Genomic DNA, 15,566 nt, shown 5'->3' with positions numbered 1-15,566 from the left:
AACTTTTATATACCGGTATTAGTATGCATACATCATACCGGTTTACAATGTAACTTAAAAGGCAGAAATTACAATGAACAGGGAGGGCGAACAAGGAGGAGTATACAAAGAGCAGGAGGTGGAGGAATTAAAGCAATAAATAAAACTGCAACGGACTATTTACAGGAATATACAAGGCGTAGGCAAGATACTTGCGGAAGTCAGTGTACTTAATCAGGGTAGGCTTGTCGGAAGAGCCATGTTTTAAGTTTTTTTCTGAACTTGGCGTAACATGGCTCTAGTCTGAGAGTGGTAGGGAGGGCGTTCCATTGTTTAGGGCCTGCAATGGATAGTGCACGGTCCCTAGTAGAGGAGAGGTGGGCTTTTTTCAAAGGGGGAATGGAGAGGGTGCCTTTGTTGACAGTGCGAGTGGGTCGTTCAGTGCGTATAGGACGAAAGGGTTCATCCAACCAATTGGAATTGTGCGAGTGGATGGACTTGTGCACTATGGTTAGAATTTTGAAGAGAATTCGGGATGCGATGGGGAGCCAGTGGAGTTCTTTGAGTATAGGGGTAATGTGATCAGCTTTCCTTGAGTTGGTGATGACCCTGGCGATGGCATTCTGGAGCATTTGTAAGGGCTTGGTGGTGGAGGAGGGTAGGCCGAGGAAGAGGGCATTACAGTAGTCCAGCTTTGAGGAAAGGGTGGCTTGGACGACGGTGCGGAAATCATGATAGTGGAGGAGGGGTCTGAGTTTCTTCAGGATGTGAAGCTTGAAGAAACCTTCTTTGAGGATGGAGTTGATCTGTTTTTTGAGATTAAGTTGTTGATCTATGATAACCCCAAGGTCTCTTACTGTGGGTTGGGGTGTTATGACGTTGAAAGCTGGATCGTTGGAGATCGGTGGTTTGGGAGGGAGGTGAGGAGAGATAAGGAGCAGCTCTGTTTTGGAGGAGTTTAGAGCGAGGTGGATGTTGGTGAGGAAGTCATTTATGTTGGCAAGACATGTGTTCCAGAAGGCAAGGGCATCTGAGAGAGAGTTGTGAATGGGAATGACGATTTGAACGTCATCTGCATAGAGGTAGAATTTGAGGCCGAGGTCTGTGAGGAGCTGACATAGAGGTGTGAGATAAATGTTGAAAAGGGTGGAGGAGAGGGAGGAGCCTTGTGGGACACCTTGAGACAAGGGGTAGAGTGTGGAGTTGGCGTTTCCTATCTTGACGGAGAACTTTCTGTTAGATAAATAGGATTTAAACCATAGTAGGGCTAGGCCTGAGATGCCTATTTCGGATAGCCGGTTGATGAGGAGGTTGTGGTTGATGGTATCAAAGGTAGCTGAGATGTCGAGTAGGGCGAGGAGGTAACAGTTGCCTCGGTCCATGCCTATGAGTAAGTGGTCCGTGAGGGAGAGCAGGAGGGTTTCTGTATTGAGGTATTTACGGAAGCCGTATTGGGCTGGATGCAGAATGTTGTTGCTTTCTAGATATTCTGTAAGTTGGATGTTTACAATCTTTTCCATAATTTTGGATAGGAAGGGCAGGTTAGAGATAGGGCGGAAGTTAGCGGGGTCTTTAGGGTCTAGTGTTGGTTTTTTTAGGAGGGGCTTGACAATAGCTTGTTTGAGAGCATCTGGGACAGAGCCTGAAGAGAGGGAGGAGTTTATGATGTCTGCGATGGGTTTGGATATAGTATTCGGGATAGAGAGGAGGGTGGGAAGCTGGTTTGAGTTTTCTGAGAATAGATTCCACTTCTTTAGCGGAAGTCAGGTCAAGGGTTTGGAGGGTGGGGGAAGTGGGGGAAGGTTGGAGGGAAGGGGAAAGTTGGAGGGAGGGGGAAGGGGAGGTAGATGGAGAAGGGTGTTGAAATCTGCGGAGGATGTTGGTGATTTTTGTGAGGAAATACTGGGCGATTTCTTCGCTCTTAGTGGAGGCATCATTCTCAGGGATAGTGGGCTGAGAGGATTTGGTGAGGTTGGCAACATAATTGAAAAGGGCTTTCGGGTTGTACATGTATTGGTGGATCTTAGCTGAAAAGTAGTCTCTTTTTATTTTGAGGGTGGTTATTCTATATTGGTGAAGGGTAGTTTTGAAACTTGAGGCGAGTTGAGGTGAGGGGGCTTTACGCCAGCTTCTCTCTCGCTGCCTGAGGGTATTTTTTAGGGATCTTAGTTCAGTCGTGTACCAGGGTTGATGATTTTTTGTGGGTTGGGTAATGTTATGTCTGGAGATGGGGCATAGTTTGTCAGCAATTTCAAGAGTCATGCTAAGCCAGGATTTGATGGCAGTCTCTGGACTGGAGCAGTCAAGGCTGGTGGAGGTGTTGGAAATGGCAAGAGCCAGTTCATCTCCGGAGCAGGGTTTCCTGAAGGTGAAGGTGGTGTTGTTTGAGGGAGTGGGTGTAGTGGGGAAGTTAAGGGGGAGGAGGGCTTTTATGAGGAAGTGGTCGGACCAAGGTACAGGGGAGCAGGTGGGGGGGTGGGATGGTAGGAAGCAGTGGTGGATGAATATGAGGTCAAGGGAGTGACCAGCTTGGTGGGTGGGGGAGGCAACAATTTGTCTAAGGCCTAGAGCTTGGAGTGCAGTAAGGAATGCCTCACAAGAAGGGGTAAGGGGGGTGGCATCGACATGGAGGTTGAAGTCTCCTAGTATGATGGAAGGGATTTCAATGTTTATGTTGGCAGATAAGAATTCAATTAGGGGGGAGAGGTCCCGTTCGATGGATCCAGGAGGGGCATAAATGAGACAAATTTGCAGTGAGGGGGCTTTGAAGAGACCAATTTCTAGCTTGGAGGGTGATGTGGTGTGGGAGAGTTTGAGATTAAGGTGTTTCTTGAAGGCTAGGAGGATACCACCTCCTCTTTTCTTGGGTCTTGGAATGGATAGGAATTCGTAGGATTGTGTAGGTAGCTGGTTCAGGAGGACAATGTCTGTTTCTTTGAGCCAGGTTTCCGTGATCGCACAGATGTCGGGCTTGGTGTCAGTGAGGAGGTCATTTAAGATGGGGGTTTTTTTGGAGAGTGATTGGGCGTTGAACAGAATGATGGAGAGGGTAGTGAGTCCAAGGAATTGGTTGAGGGGGGTAGTGAGGATAGGGAGGAGGGATTTGTAGGGGGGGGTGGGACGGGGGGGATGGGAATGGGGGCGTCTGTTGTGGGGGAGGTGGATGCGGTTTGATGTGTTGTGTGGTCATGTTGGGTGAGTAGGCAAAAGGAGGAGGGAGGGGAGAGGGGGTAGGTACAAATGAAACTGAGAGGATATAGGGTAGTACAAGGCGGGGATTAAGGTATCAAGGAGTTAAAACTGAGGGAAGGGCACAAAGCTGATTAGGTAGAGTAAGAGGTGTAAGTAGTGTACCATACAGGTCAGACAATGCAGGTTATACAGCTTAGATAACATGTAGATAACATGCACATACAACAGAATAGAGCAATTTAAGGTGTTAGGGGGGTAGTCCAGTGGCTGGGAGGCAGGCTCATGAACACCTGTGAGAGGGGAGATAGGCACTTTGGGGAGGTGCCCACTCACTCCGAGGACCTGGAGCCTGGAGCAGGGTGGTCCTGGAGCCGGATGGGTCTTGGCTGAGAGGCTGGCAAGTGAAGCAGCGATACCTCAGGGTCCAAAGAGACTGCTGGGTGAGAAGGAGGTCCGTGTAGTACTTTAGGGTCTTCCAGGGTCCTTCAGGGCAGTCCGAAGGGGCTGCACGAAGGGGCGCTCAAAGGGGCAGGCCCCTTTGTCGCGCTCCTTCGGCGCGTGACGCCTGGCCTGGTTAGATTTTTATAGATGACTCTTTTCTGTGTCGCTCAACAGTGATGTCATTAATATGAGTCTTAGCATCCAGCACAGAGATTTAAAGGCGGAGTCGTTAGAAGCAGGGCAGTCTTCCAGCTGGGGGAGGGGTCAACAGTCACGAGGTGGAGGAGGAGGAGAGGGTCCGATGGAGGGCTGGGTGCAGGAAAAGGCTCGATCCAAGCCCTGGATCCTGGCTTGCAGAGCAAAGAAAAGCAAGTACCTGTACGGAGATTTAAAAGCACATTCGTTAGAAGCAGGGCAGTCTTCCAGCTGGGGGAGGGGTCAACAGCCACGAGGTGGAGGAGGAGGAGAGGGTCCGATGGAGGGCTGGGTGCAGGAAAAGGCTCGATCCAAGCCCTGGATCCTGGCTTGCAGAGCAAAGAAAAGCAAGTACCTGTGGAGCTGTGGAGCTGTTTACAGGTTTTATCGCACGCGGTGTACTCTGCGATAAATATCGCGAAACGCGATATCGCATGCGATCTGCCCTTACCGCCAAAAAAAAAGGTGTAGTTATTTTCTGCGTTTAAAGGGCTGCGATACTGCCAAAATCTATCGCAAAACTGCGATAGGAGGACCTACTTTACATTGGACCTCCCCCAACTCCTCCCCTATTCCTCCCCTTTTCAAAATTTGCATCGCGATGTGCGGTACGGGCCTTTTCGCATGCGAAAAGCACTTATCGCATGCGTTAAAGACGTATCGCATGCGAAAACGCCTTACCGCATTTTGAAAAATGACCCCCATAGTAGCCCAAACTCTGACTAAAATCATAAACCTATCCCTAAAAGAAGGAACAATGCCAGATATTCTGAAGGAGCAATAATAAAAACCAATAATTAAGAAAAAAACCAGTGATCCCCTTATCCTAAACAATTACAGACCAGTATCAAATCTTCCTTTAGTAGCCAAACTAATTGAAAAAACGGTACAGTAACAAGTAGCTGAACACCTGGATAACAATAACATACTGTATCATCTCACACGGCTTTCGAAAACTCTACAGCACTGAGACTTTACTCCTCTCTCTAACAGATAACATTCTAAGAGGCTTTGATAGTGGTAAACACTATATTCTACTAATGCTTGATCTATTGGCAGCCTTTGACACAGTAAACCATAAAATACTACTAAACAGACTGGAAGAAATCGGATTACATGGCTTAACACTAAAATGGTTCAATTCATACCTAAAAAACAGGTTTTTCCAAGTTCAGATCAACAATACATTGTCAGAAAAAATTAATCTCAAAACAGGAATTCCACAGGGATCAGCCCTATCTGCGACCCTTTTTAACATATACATGCTGCCATTATGCCACTTACTTGCAGGGCTAGGAATAATACACTACATTTACGCCGACGATATTCAACTAATTCTACCCATAAGAGACACTCTAGAGAAAACATTAAACCTAGCCAACATGTACCTAAGCATTATAAAACAACTATTGACACAAATGGAACTTGTAATTAATATTGATAAGACAGAATTTCTACACTTAGAACGAAAAAATTCTGAAATCAGTCAAAGCTCAATAATACTCAAAGACAACCAGAAAATAGAACTAGCGGGAAAAGTATGTAACCTGGGAATAATAATGGACCCTGAAATCAATCTGAAACAACACATATCACTAAAAGTAAAGGAAGGTTATGCAAAACTCATGGTACTCAGATAACTTAAACCACTACTTAACTCAAATAACTTCCGAACAATACTACAGGCACTAATTTTCTCCAGCACAGATTACTTGCAATGCCCTTATGTTAGGACTACCTAATACAACATTAAGACCACTGCAAATACTTCAAAACACAGCAGCTAGAATACTAACTGAAAAAGAAGGAGGGACCATATAACCGAACCCTAGCAGAGTTACATTGGCTACCAATTGAACACAGAATTAAATACAAAACCCTATGTATTATTCACAAACTAATTTATGATGAGACATCAGGACTGGTTGAACACAGCATTACGGGTACACACATTCCACACAGGAACCTCCGATCAGCAAATTAAAGCACTCCTAACCATTCCATCAGTTAAAACAGCAAAACTAACCAAGTGAGAGAAAGAGCCCTATCATGAGCAGGACCCATAATCGGAACACAATGCCTCCAGAGATCAGACTACAAAGTGATCTCAAGACATTTAAGAAAAGTTTAAAAACATGGCTTTTTAAACAAGCATTTTATAAAGAGACAGGAAAATAGAGAGAAATTATTCAGGAAAAGACAGAAAAGGCACCGACACACAGTCCGAGGACTGTATAGTAGATTAGTCTATGAACTCCACACCACAATAAAGCATAACGATAATACTATATGTGACAAAACTACTCGTGTAAGTACCTTGTTACAATTGGTCATGACTACTTCACTAAATGTCTATGTTTAATGATAATATTGTAACCGAACTTTGGCGGCACCTGTTAGAATGTACTATAGTACACTTTTACCTACATTAAATATGTGCCTACATGTACACCGTTGAGATGATATTAACTTAGCAATGGTATAGAAAAGTTTTTAATTAAATTAAATTAAATCTTTCTGGTTGCCCTTCTCTGGACCGCCTCCATCTTGTCTCTGTCTCTGCGGAGATACGGTCTCCAGAACTGAACACAGTACTCCAGGTGAGGCCTCACCAGGACCTGTACAAGGGGATAATCACTCCCCTTTTCTTACTCGATATTCCTCTCTCTATGCAGCCCAGCATTCTTCTGGCTTTAGCTATCGCCTTGTTACATTGTTTCGCCGACTTCAGATCATTAGACTCTATCACCCCAAGGTCTCTCTCCTGTTCCGTGCACATCAGCCTTTCTCCCCCCCCCCCCCCCCCCCCCCCCATCGAATACAGTTCATTCGGATTTCCACTCCCCATATGCATGACTCTGCACTTCTTGGCATTGAATCTCAGCTGCCATATCTTGGCATTGAATCTCAGCTGCCATATCCTAGCCAAAAGATGATATCATGCCACATCCTGCAAGCAATTATGACTGCTCAGGGCCAATGGCGACTCGTAAAATTTGAGCCAATACAGCCTTTCCTATTTGTTCCAGATACTTCTGCATCTCCATAGGTGTGTCAAAGATCCATGTCTTGTGGTTAATAATGATCTTAAGCAAGGTATATTGCTAGCCCTACTGTTAAAATTATTTTTTAATTGTGGCATACCCCACCCTTTTTCTTTGCAGAGCTGCCAAGAAGTCCAGAATCTCTCCCTTCTCATGAGCCATATTTAGAATATATATTTTATCCTGGAAATCAAGCACTTGCATTATTACCATACATAGGCATCCCCCTGAGGCCTCCTGCAGGAGACAAGCCCAGGACCTCAGGAAGCCAGCATTCAAAGAATGAGGTCAGAGATGTGCTCTCCTCTCCCTCTGGAAAGCCCACCAGCAAGATATTGCAGTGGTGCCCTCAATTTTCCAAATCATCTATTTTTTCCACTACATCTATAAGCCACCGCAGCAGGAAATCAGCCATCCATCTAGCCTCTGTCAAGGAGGCCTCAAGCTCCTCCACCCATGTTTTCACCGCCTCAATTTGGGAGGAGGTTTCCTGCATGGATATCACAAATTCAACCACTGCCAGCTCACGATTAATAGAGGAAGGAAGCTTATTTAAAAAGGATTCAGTTTTTGAAACAGTTTTGAGGTGTCTGCCAGAGTAGTAAGAGCAGGCCTCTCCACTTTGCCTAGTTTCTCAGTCCAAATGGCTGGCAGGGATTTTGAGTGAAGGATGTTGCAGGATTAAATGCCAGGGATTAGGGAGCTCCAGAAAGAAGCATCCTTTTACTTCAGTGTATCATGTGCCCCGCCTGCCCCTTCCTGTGAGAGGTTTCTAATAGTTATGTTGAGGAATCCACTCAAGGAGGTACTTACCCCATGGGGAAGATGTGGTATGTGTCCTTTGATCTGGGATACACTTGATTTACTATTACCATCAGGAAGACGTTTCAAATTTAAACAGGCTACTTGTATTTCTACACACGTGAGGTATTTGATTGCCTGTCTGTGTTATAAGTTTTACATCGTCAAAACAAAATGCATGATTTGTACTAGATTGATCAACACAAGAATTGTCTGAAAATTGGCAAATGAGACTCCGCCCTGGAAGAACATTTTTTATAATACCATCATAATTTTTAAAATATTCAATGAGTGATTTTGGAGCACATAACATTGGATTAGTGTGGTGGAGACATATTGTTGATTCTTGCTCAGCGAGACTAATATTGGGTTTCAATTGTGAAATTGAATGGGGTGTATGGCTTTAAGAGGTTTAATTTCATATGCCTCATTGTTTAGATTTCCAAACAACATTGCTTCTGTATTTGAATCATGAACTTTATTGGGGTGAATAGCTTTAAAAGTTATAATTCGCAAAGGCTCCCTTTTCTTATTAATGTGTCACAGTGACATATAGACAATGACACACAGATTGGCACCAATATTTTTAAACCCTTTCATTTGTGTCTCGTAGTCTATGTAATCCATTGAAGACGGATGTCCGTGGTGGAATAAGATAGACGGCAGCTATTCAATATTGAAGTCTTGGTGAACTGTTTCCCTGATGCAGTGGATACTATGAAACATGATCATGTTGGGTATTGAAGAAAGGACTGGATATTGTTGCACAAGAGAAGTACAACTGGTTTTACTGCATGAAAACACTAAAAATGTAAAAAGTATTAAGAACTGAGGACCTGTGATTATATGTTTGCTAGCTGGAAGCTTGAAGTTATAAGCTCAAAAGGCTGTATTATATTGGCCAGATTCTAGCTTGAATGAGGGTCCTCCTTATCCAACATTATGGTTGCATAAGAAAGAAGTTTGCTGCCTTTGTTGACAAAATTTGAATTGTTATTGCATGCTTGATTGTTTTTTGTTTATCACATTTTGCATCCTTTTTTTGTACTCTTATTTTGCTGGGTGCTTTCCATAATCCAATCATAGCTTTCTATTAAAAAAGATAATAAGCAGGCATTACAGGGTAATTTTTATAGCTCTTTACGACCATAAAACACAGTATATGGCTGCACTAAAACAGACTGGAGCTCAATGGGTGTAGAAGTACCTGTGAAACCTGATTTCATGCATAAATTTAAGTGAACTGAGCAGAGGCGGAGTTGGGACAGAGTTGTAATGCACACACTTTTTGATTTTTAAAAAGTATGCACGCAAGTGTACATGTGTAGGTTACACCCTCGAAAGAGAAGATGTAACTTTACATGAGTGAATGTGTGCCCAACTCAGACTGCCTGTTTGAAAATTACCCGCTAAATTACTAGGACAGGGCAGATTGTGCGATAGAAAACTAAGAAACCCATCTCTACTTCTTGGATTCAAGAAAATATGCAGGACTCATAAATACAGCTGTTAGCCTGACATGTTGCTCAGAGACCAAGCAGACTGACTGAATTCGAAATCTCCATTTTCTAAAGCAGATAAAAGTTTCATTATATGGCCAAAATAAAGGTCTAAATCTACTCATATTTAAAATGAAATGCCCATGTATATAAATATATTTGCTGCAGTCAATAGAAAATATATCATACTATTTTCTGCTTTATTAAGATTCATGGGATACAGATTTAATTTATTAGTCATTTTCAGACAATATTTAATAATAAAAATGAATTGGGACTAATCATACCACATTTGTGACCCAAGTCCTTATTAATAAGGACTTGTCTGATTTTTACTACTACTAAGAGCAAGAATCATTTTCTAGCACAGTTGCAGATACCTTTATGTAAGGGAAGATGCTGTCCTGATTCTGTGAGGACAACCTCCAGGGCAGGGGCCTGAGTCTCACACTGTGCAGTCACCATCATGGTGACCTGTTCTTTCACCAGAGCGAAGTTGAATTTGTTTCCAAGGTAACAGACCCCAGTGATCTTCAAGCAGGTGATGTCATCAGGACATATAGGGTCAAAGTTCAGGCTGGTCCTGGTGATCCTACAATAGAAGAATAGGTCTGTAAATTCCCAAACATTTGCAAGATTCAGTTTATTGAAGATTCATACACTATTGGCCAGAGTTTCAAAGGCTGGATGGCAGATGAGTCAGTCCAAAAGACTCCTCATGATTACTAACTTGGACAATTGCAGGGACCAGTATCAGATATTGTTACATCATCTCAACATGATGATTCTGTGTGTCTCGAAAGCAGCTCTGAAAGCCATAACAGTTTGTAAAGCCATACAATTAATCATTAGCAGGAGAGAAACAAACTGTTAGTCTGGCCTGTGGTCAGGTCAGATCTTCCTGTCTCTGAGCGGAGGGAGGACTGACAGCAGAAGCTGACTATGCTGGTGATTGAATAGGATGTGTAAGTATTGTTTTGCTGGGGAATTTTTGTGACTTAAAACTTGGGAAAGAAGAGAAATTGTGGGCTAAATTGTTATTCCTGTGTCCTTTGCCTTTAGAATAAAAACTAGCCATCTTCACTCCTCGCTTCCACCCACCCTAATGACATTCTCTGATTTATAGATTGCTGTCTCAAATAATAAGACAAGACAAAAGTTTCACAATAAGGATAAAACAGAATATGCACGTCAGAACACCATACATGTATTCCTCATCTTCCAAAAAAGTATCCAGGGAGGATCACAACATTACACAATAACATATGAAAATATAAAACAAAATAAAAAATGATAAAAAAAAATCTGTAGGACATCTGCCAAGCCCTCCAACAGCCAGGAGCAGGATTAGTGATATAACTGAAGCCACTGGTGCAAGAACTGACACTGAAGCCAGGATCACCATTACAGGTGCAGGAACCACAGAAACTGGATTCACCAGTGCAAGAGATAAAATTGTGGGGGCAGCTGCAACTGGAATTGCTAGTATAGGAGCTGAAACTGGGTTCAGTGGTGCAGGAAATGAAGCTTCCTTTTACCACTGAGAGAAATGACCATTCAGTCCTATCCTCTGATCCTACCCTTAGTCAGTTATCAGTCCACAAGAACATTGCCTCCTATCCTATGATGTTTTAATTCCTGATTAGTCTCCCATGAAGGACTTTGTCAAACACCTTCGAGAAAATCCAGATATACTATATCAACCAACTCACTCAAAAGCACAGAAACATGACAGCTGAAAAAGACCTTTTGGCCCATCTTGTTTGCACATCCACACAACTGCTTAGCTCTGCAATCCCTACCACTTCCTCAGAGATTCCCTATCCTTGTCCTCTGCTTTTTTGAATTCAGATATTGCCCTCGTCTCCATCACCTCCACTGAGAAGCTATTCCAAGCATCTACCACCCTTTCTGTAAAGAAATACTTCCTTGGACTTCTCCTCAATCTATCCTTTTTTCACCCTTATCCCATGACTCCTTGTTCCAGAGTTTCCTTTTTGTTGAAAGAGACCTACCTTCTGTGCAATGATACCTTGGAGGTATTTACATGTCTTTATCATAATTCCCCTATCCCATCTTTCCTCTAGAAACAGAGGTCCCCAAACTTTTTAAGATAAGGCCAAGTAGGACATTTCAAATCACAGAGAGGTGATGTGGATGTGGGGGAGGGTGTAAATTGGTAATGAAGCCCACTGATATTCATTCCCATGGTCTTGAGGGTTTTTGGTAATAGCAATAGCAATCTAAGAGGGTAATGATATGGTACCCTTGTTATGGGCACGTACATAACAAGAGGTAACATATTCTGTTACATCTTAGCTGCATCCTGGCCACCAGAATTCGTGGGCAACTAGTTTCCTTAGTCTTGTGACATCCAGGATGACACGCCAATTGGGATTCATGGACAAGTTCACAGGAACTCCAGACATGAAGTGCCCTTGAGTACACAGAGTCAATCCTTCCTATAAAGAATAGTTTCCCAACCAACTCCAAACAGTGTTCTTTTCTCCGTTACCAATTCTTCAGCCGGGCTTGGGCAAATTAATCTTGCTGCAGATTACATGTATTACTGCCTTGATGGTAAGGATGCCTGGTTCCAAGGGCAAAGTTCTCTGATTGGAGGATCATTGTGGGAGCTTCCAGTTCAGGAGAAGAGCATATATGCCTTACTGGTCATGGAGCCTGATCAGTATGTTAATGCGAAATTGAATAGAGATCACAGAGATAGCTGAAATTCATATTGCGCACTGTCTAAATTTTTGTAGTCCATGAAAACATGGACATGATGATAGGCCCCTTCCAGAAAGTGATGTCCTTCCTGAAAGGTGGGTTTTATGGCCAGGAGTTCTTTGCCATAGACCTTATCATTTTTCTCTGTAGCTGTAAGCTTATGAGAATAGAAAGGGCACTGATGTAGGAAGTCTTTAGATTTCCTTCTTTGAGATAGTATAATCCAAATAGCTACCCTAGATGTGTCAGCTTCCACCATAAATGGCTGCTGTGGTTCTCAGTGCCACCAGGATCGGGGCTATCATAAAGGCTTCTTTCAGATGCTCACATGTCCAATTGTTGCTCCTGAGCCCACTTGAAAGGAGTCCCATTCTTAAGAAACAACATTAGTGAAGCCACCCATTTGGAAAATCCCACAGAAAAACAACAATGGTAAAAGCTTGAGAATCCCAGGAAATGTTTTTCCTTAATACTTTTCAGGACAGGCCATTGGGCACTGTACTGACCTTGCTGAGGGTCCATCTATATTCCTTCAGGAGAAATTATATGTCCCAGAAATTCCATTGATCGCTTGCTGAATTCATATTTCTTGAGCTTGGTGTACAATTTGTGTTTCTGGAGATGATCCAGGACCTGACAGACTCAGTCATACTTCACTGGATTTTCAGAAAATATCAAGATGTCAGCCAGATACATGACAATGCTCTGGTCCAGCATATCATGAAATATTTAATTCACCTATTTTATTTATTTATTATTTAACAGTTTTTTATACCGACCTTCATAGTAAATAACCATATCGGATCGGTTTACATTTAACAGGGGGTATAACTGAAGGAAACAATTCAGGTAAAACAATAGATAACAATAGATATGAATAAGTCAAAGTTACAATCAACTGGAATCGAGAACTTGGAAGCTTATAATAAGCTGGAAGGAAGATGAAGGTAAGTAATAATAATAAATGAATACGATAGTGAGAACGGGTGAAAGCTTGAAGGTGCTTTAACCTAGGTAGCAGGAATATTTCTTAATCTAAATGGTATCACCAGATATTTAAAATGGCCATAGTGTTTTTAACACACTGTCTGCCACTCATCTCCTTTCCATAATCTGGATAAGATTATATGCTCCCCTCAAATTGAATTTAGTGAATATTGAACTACCTGGAGGCATGCTAACAGTTCATTAATAAGAGACAGGGGTAGATGTTAATAATAGTTAAGGTGTTCAGGGCCCACAAGTCAATACAAGGCCAGAGAAAACCATCCTTTTTTCATACAAAGATGATGAGCACCCCTGCTGGTGCAGTCAAATATCAAATAAATCCTTTCTGCATGTTTTCCTTTAAGTATTCTGGAGAGGCTTCACTTCCAGCTCTGACAAACAATATATTCTGCCAAAGAACATTTCTGCCCCTAGCTGCAAATCTATGGGAGGGAGGGAAGAGTGTCAGTTCCCCCCCCCCCCTTTTTTTTTAAATCAAGATATCTTGGCATGCTGCTTACTTTTCCAGCAGTTACCAATCCCATCTTCAAGTGCCAGATAACACAGATTGCCAGGATTCTACTCTTTGGACCCTACTTCCTGGGCCTCTTCATTAGGTATGCAATTCTGTTGGCAATATGTTGATGGGAACATCACCTGCTGGATGTTCCAAATGATGTGCAGCTCAAGTTGTTCTAGTCATGAAAGACCCATAATGACCGGGAAATATGGTGCTCTGATGAGGTCAAAACCAAGACTTTCCTTGTTTTGAATCATGATTAAAATTAGTTTTCTCTCAGTGGTTACAGGCCTTGATGATAAGGATGAGGCATCAGTAGTTTCTACCATGATGCTTAATCCCTTCTGTCATATGGGGACCTGATGTTACCGAGCAAATGCGAGGACCAGAAAACAAATAGATGTTTCAGAGTCAATTATGGCTAGAGTGGAGGAGTAGCCTAGTGATTACAGCAGTGGGCTATGAACTAGGAGACCAGGGTTCAAGTCCCACTGTGCTCCTTGTGACCTTGGGCAAGTCACTTTACCCTCTATTGCCTCAGGTACAAACTTTGTAAGCCCTCTCAGGATAAAAAAAATACCCTATAGTACTGGATGTAATCTGCTTTGAAGTGCCAAAAAAAGCACAAAAAGCAGGAATATTAAAAAATCTAAATAAATAAATAGAGTAGGAATTCTAATATCTTCCCAGGAAGTGGAACTGGAATGGTAGCATGAGAAAGATGTGTTCCCAGGTCAGTATTAATACTCAAGAGGGATAGTTCCCTCTATTGGGGCTGGGAGTCTGTGTTTTCCTATTGGGAATGACCCTGATTCTAGAATCTACTTTGGCAAGTATTTACAAAAATGTATTGTGAGCTCACAATAGAGACACTATCCATCTTGACAGCGCCACTCTCAGAGATGTGGCATTTCATGCTGTTGAACAGCATGGGTTCCTCAGAGATTAATGGTCTGTTAGTAGGGCCTAACTGTTTTCTCATGTTTTGTAAGAACATAAGAAAATGCCATACTGGGTCAGACCAAGGGTCCATCAAGCCCAGCATCCTGTTTCCAACAGTGGCCAATCCAGGCCACAAGAACCTGGCAAGTACCCAAAAACTAAGGGGCGGATTTTAAAAGGAGCGCGAATAGCCTACTTTTGTTTGCGCTCCAGGCGCAAACAAAAGTACGCTGGATTTTAGTAGATACGCGCGGAGCCGCGCGTATCTGCTAAAAACCTGGATCGGCGCGCGCAAGGCTATGGATTTTGTATAGCCGGCGCGCGCCGAGCCGCGCAGCCTACCCCCGTTCCCTACCCCCGTTCCCTCCAAGGCCGCTCCGAAATCGGAGCGGCCTCGGAGGGAACTTTCCTTTGCCCTCCCCTCACCTTCCCCTACCTAACCCACCCCCCCGGCCCCCGCCTAAACCCCCCCCTTACCTTTGTCGGGGGATTTACGCCTCCCGGAGGAAGGCGTAAATCCCCGCGCGTCAGCGGGCCTCCTGTGCGCCGGGCCGCGACCTGGGGGCGGGTACGGAGGGCGCGGCCACGCCCCCGGACCGCAGCCACGCCCCCGTACCCGCCCCCAAAACGCTGCCGACACGCCCCCGAAACGCCATGACGACCGGGCCCACCCCCGACACGCCCCGACACGCCCCCCTCGGAGAACCCCGGGACTTACGCGAGTCCCGGGGCTCTGCGCGCGCCGGTAGGCCTATGTAAAATAGGCTTCCCGGCGCGCAGGGCCCTGCTCGCCTAAATCCGCCCGGTTTTGGGCGGATTTACGCGAGCAGGGCTCTTAAAATCCGCCCCTAAGTCTATTCCATGTAACCATTGCTAATGGCAGTGGCTATTCTCTAAGGGGCAGATTTTTAAAAAATACGCGAGCGCGTACTTTTGTTTGCGCTCCAGGCGCAAACAAAAGTACGCTGGATTTTAGTAGATACGCGCGGAGCCACGCGTATCTGCTAAAAACCTGGATCGGCACGCGCAAGGCTATCGATTTTGTATAGCCGGCGCGCGCCGAGCCGCGCAGCCTACCCTGTTCCCTCCAAGGCCGCTCCGAAATCGGAGCGGCCTTGGAGGGAATCCTCTAACGCCCTCCCCTCACCTTCCCCTCCCTTCCTCTGCCTAACCCACCCGCCCGGCCCTGTCTACACCCCCCCCTTACCTTTCTCCGGGGATTTACGCCTCCCGGAG

At 44.2% G+C, this 15,566-nt stretch overlaps 1 protein-coding gene across 1 annotated transcript in view; it reads right to left on the bottom strand.

Annotated features, from left to right (window-relative positions):
- Positions 1–15,566, bottom strand: part of PGGHG (protein-glucosylgalactosylhydroxylysine glucosidase) — a 270,873-nt gene that overhangs the window by 29,140 nt on the left and 226,167 nt on the right. Inside the window, exon 14 of the mRNA XM_029582660.1 lies at positions 9,532–9,743. Within this exon, the coding sequence (XP_029438520.1) occupies positions 9,532–9,743 (212 nt within the window). The remainder of the gene's footprint in view (positions 1–9,531; positions 9,744–15,566) is intronic.

The sequence above is a fragment of the Rhinatrema bivittatum genome, chromosome 17 (genome assembly GCF_901001135.1).
Source record: "Rhinatrema bivittatum chromosome 17, aRhiBiv1.1, whole genome shotgun sequence".
Lineage (NCBI taxonomy): Eukaryota > Metazoa > Chordata > Amphibia > Gymnophiona > Rhinatrematidae > Rhinatrema > Rhinatrema bivittatum.
Note: the sequence above shows the minus strand (reverse complement) of the source record. Positions and strands in the feature narration are given on the sequence as shown.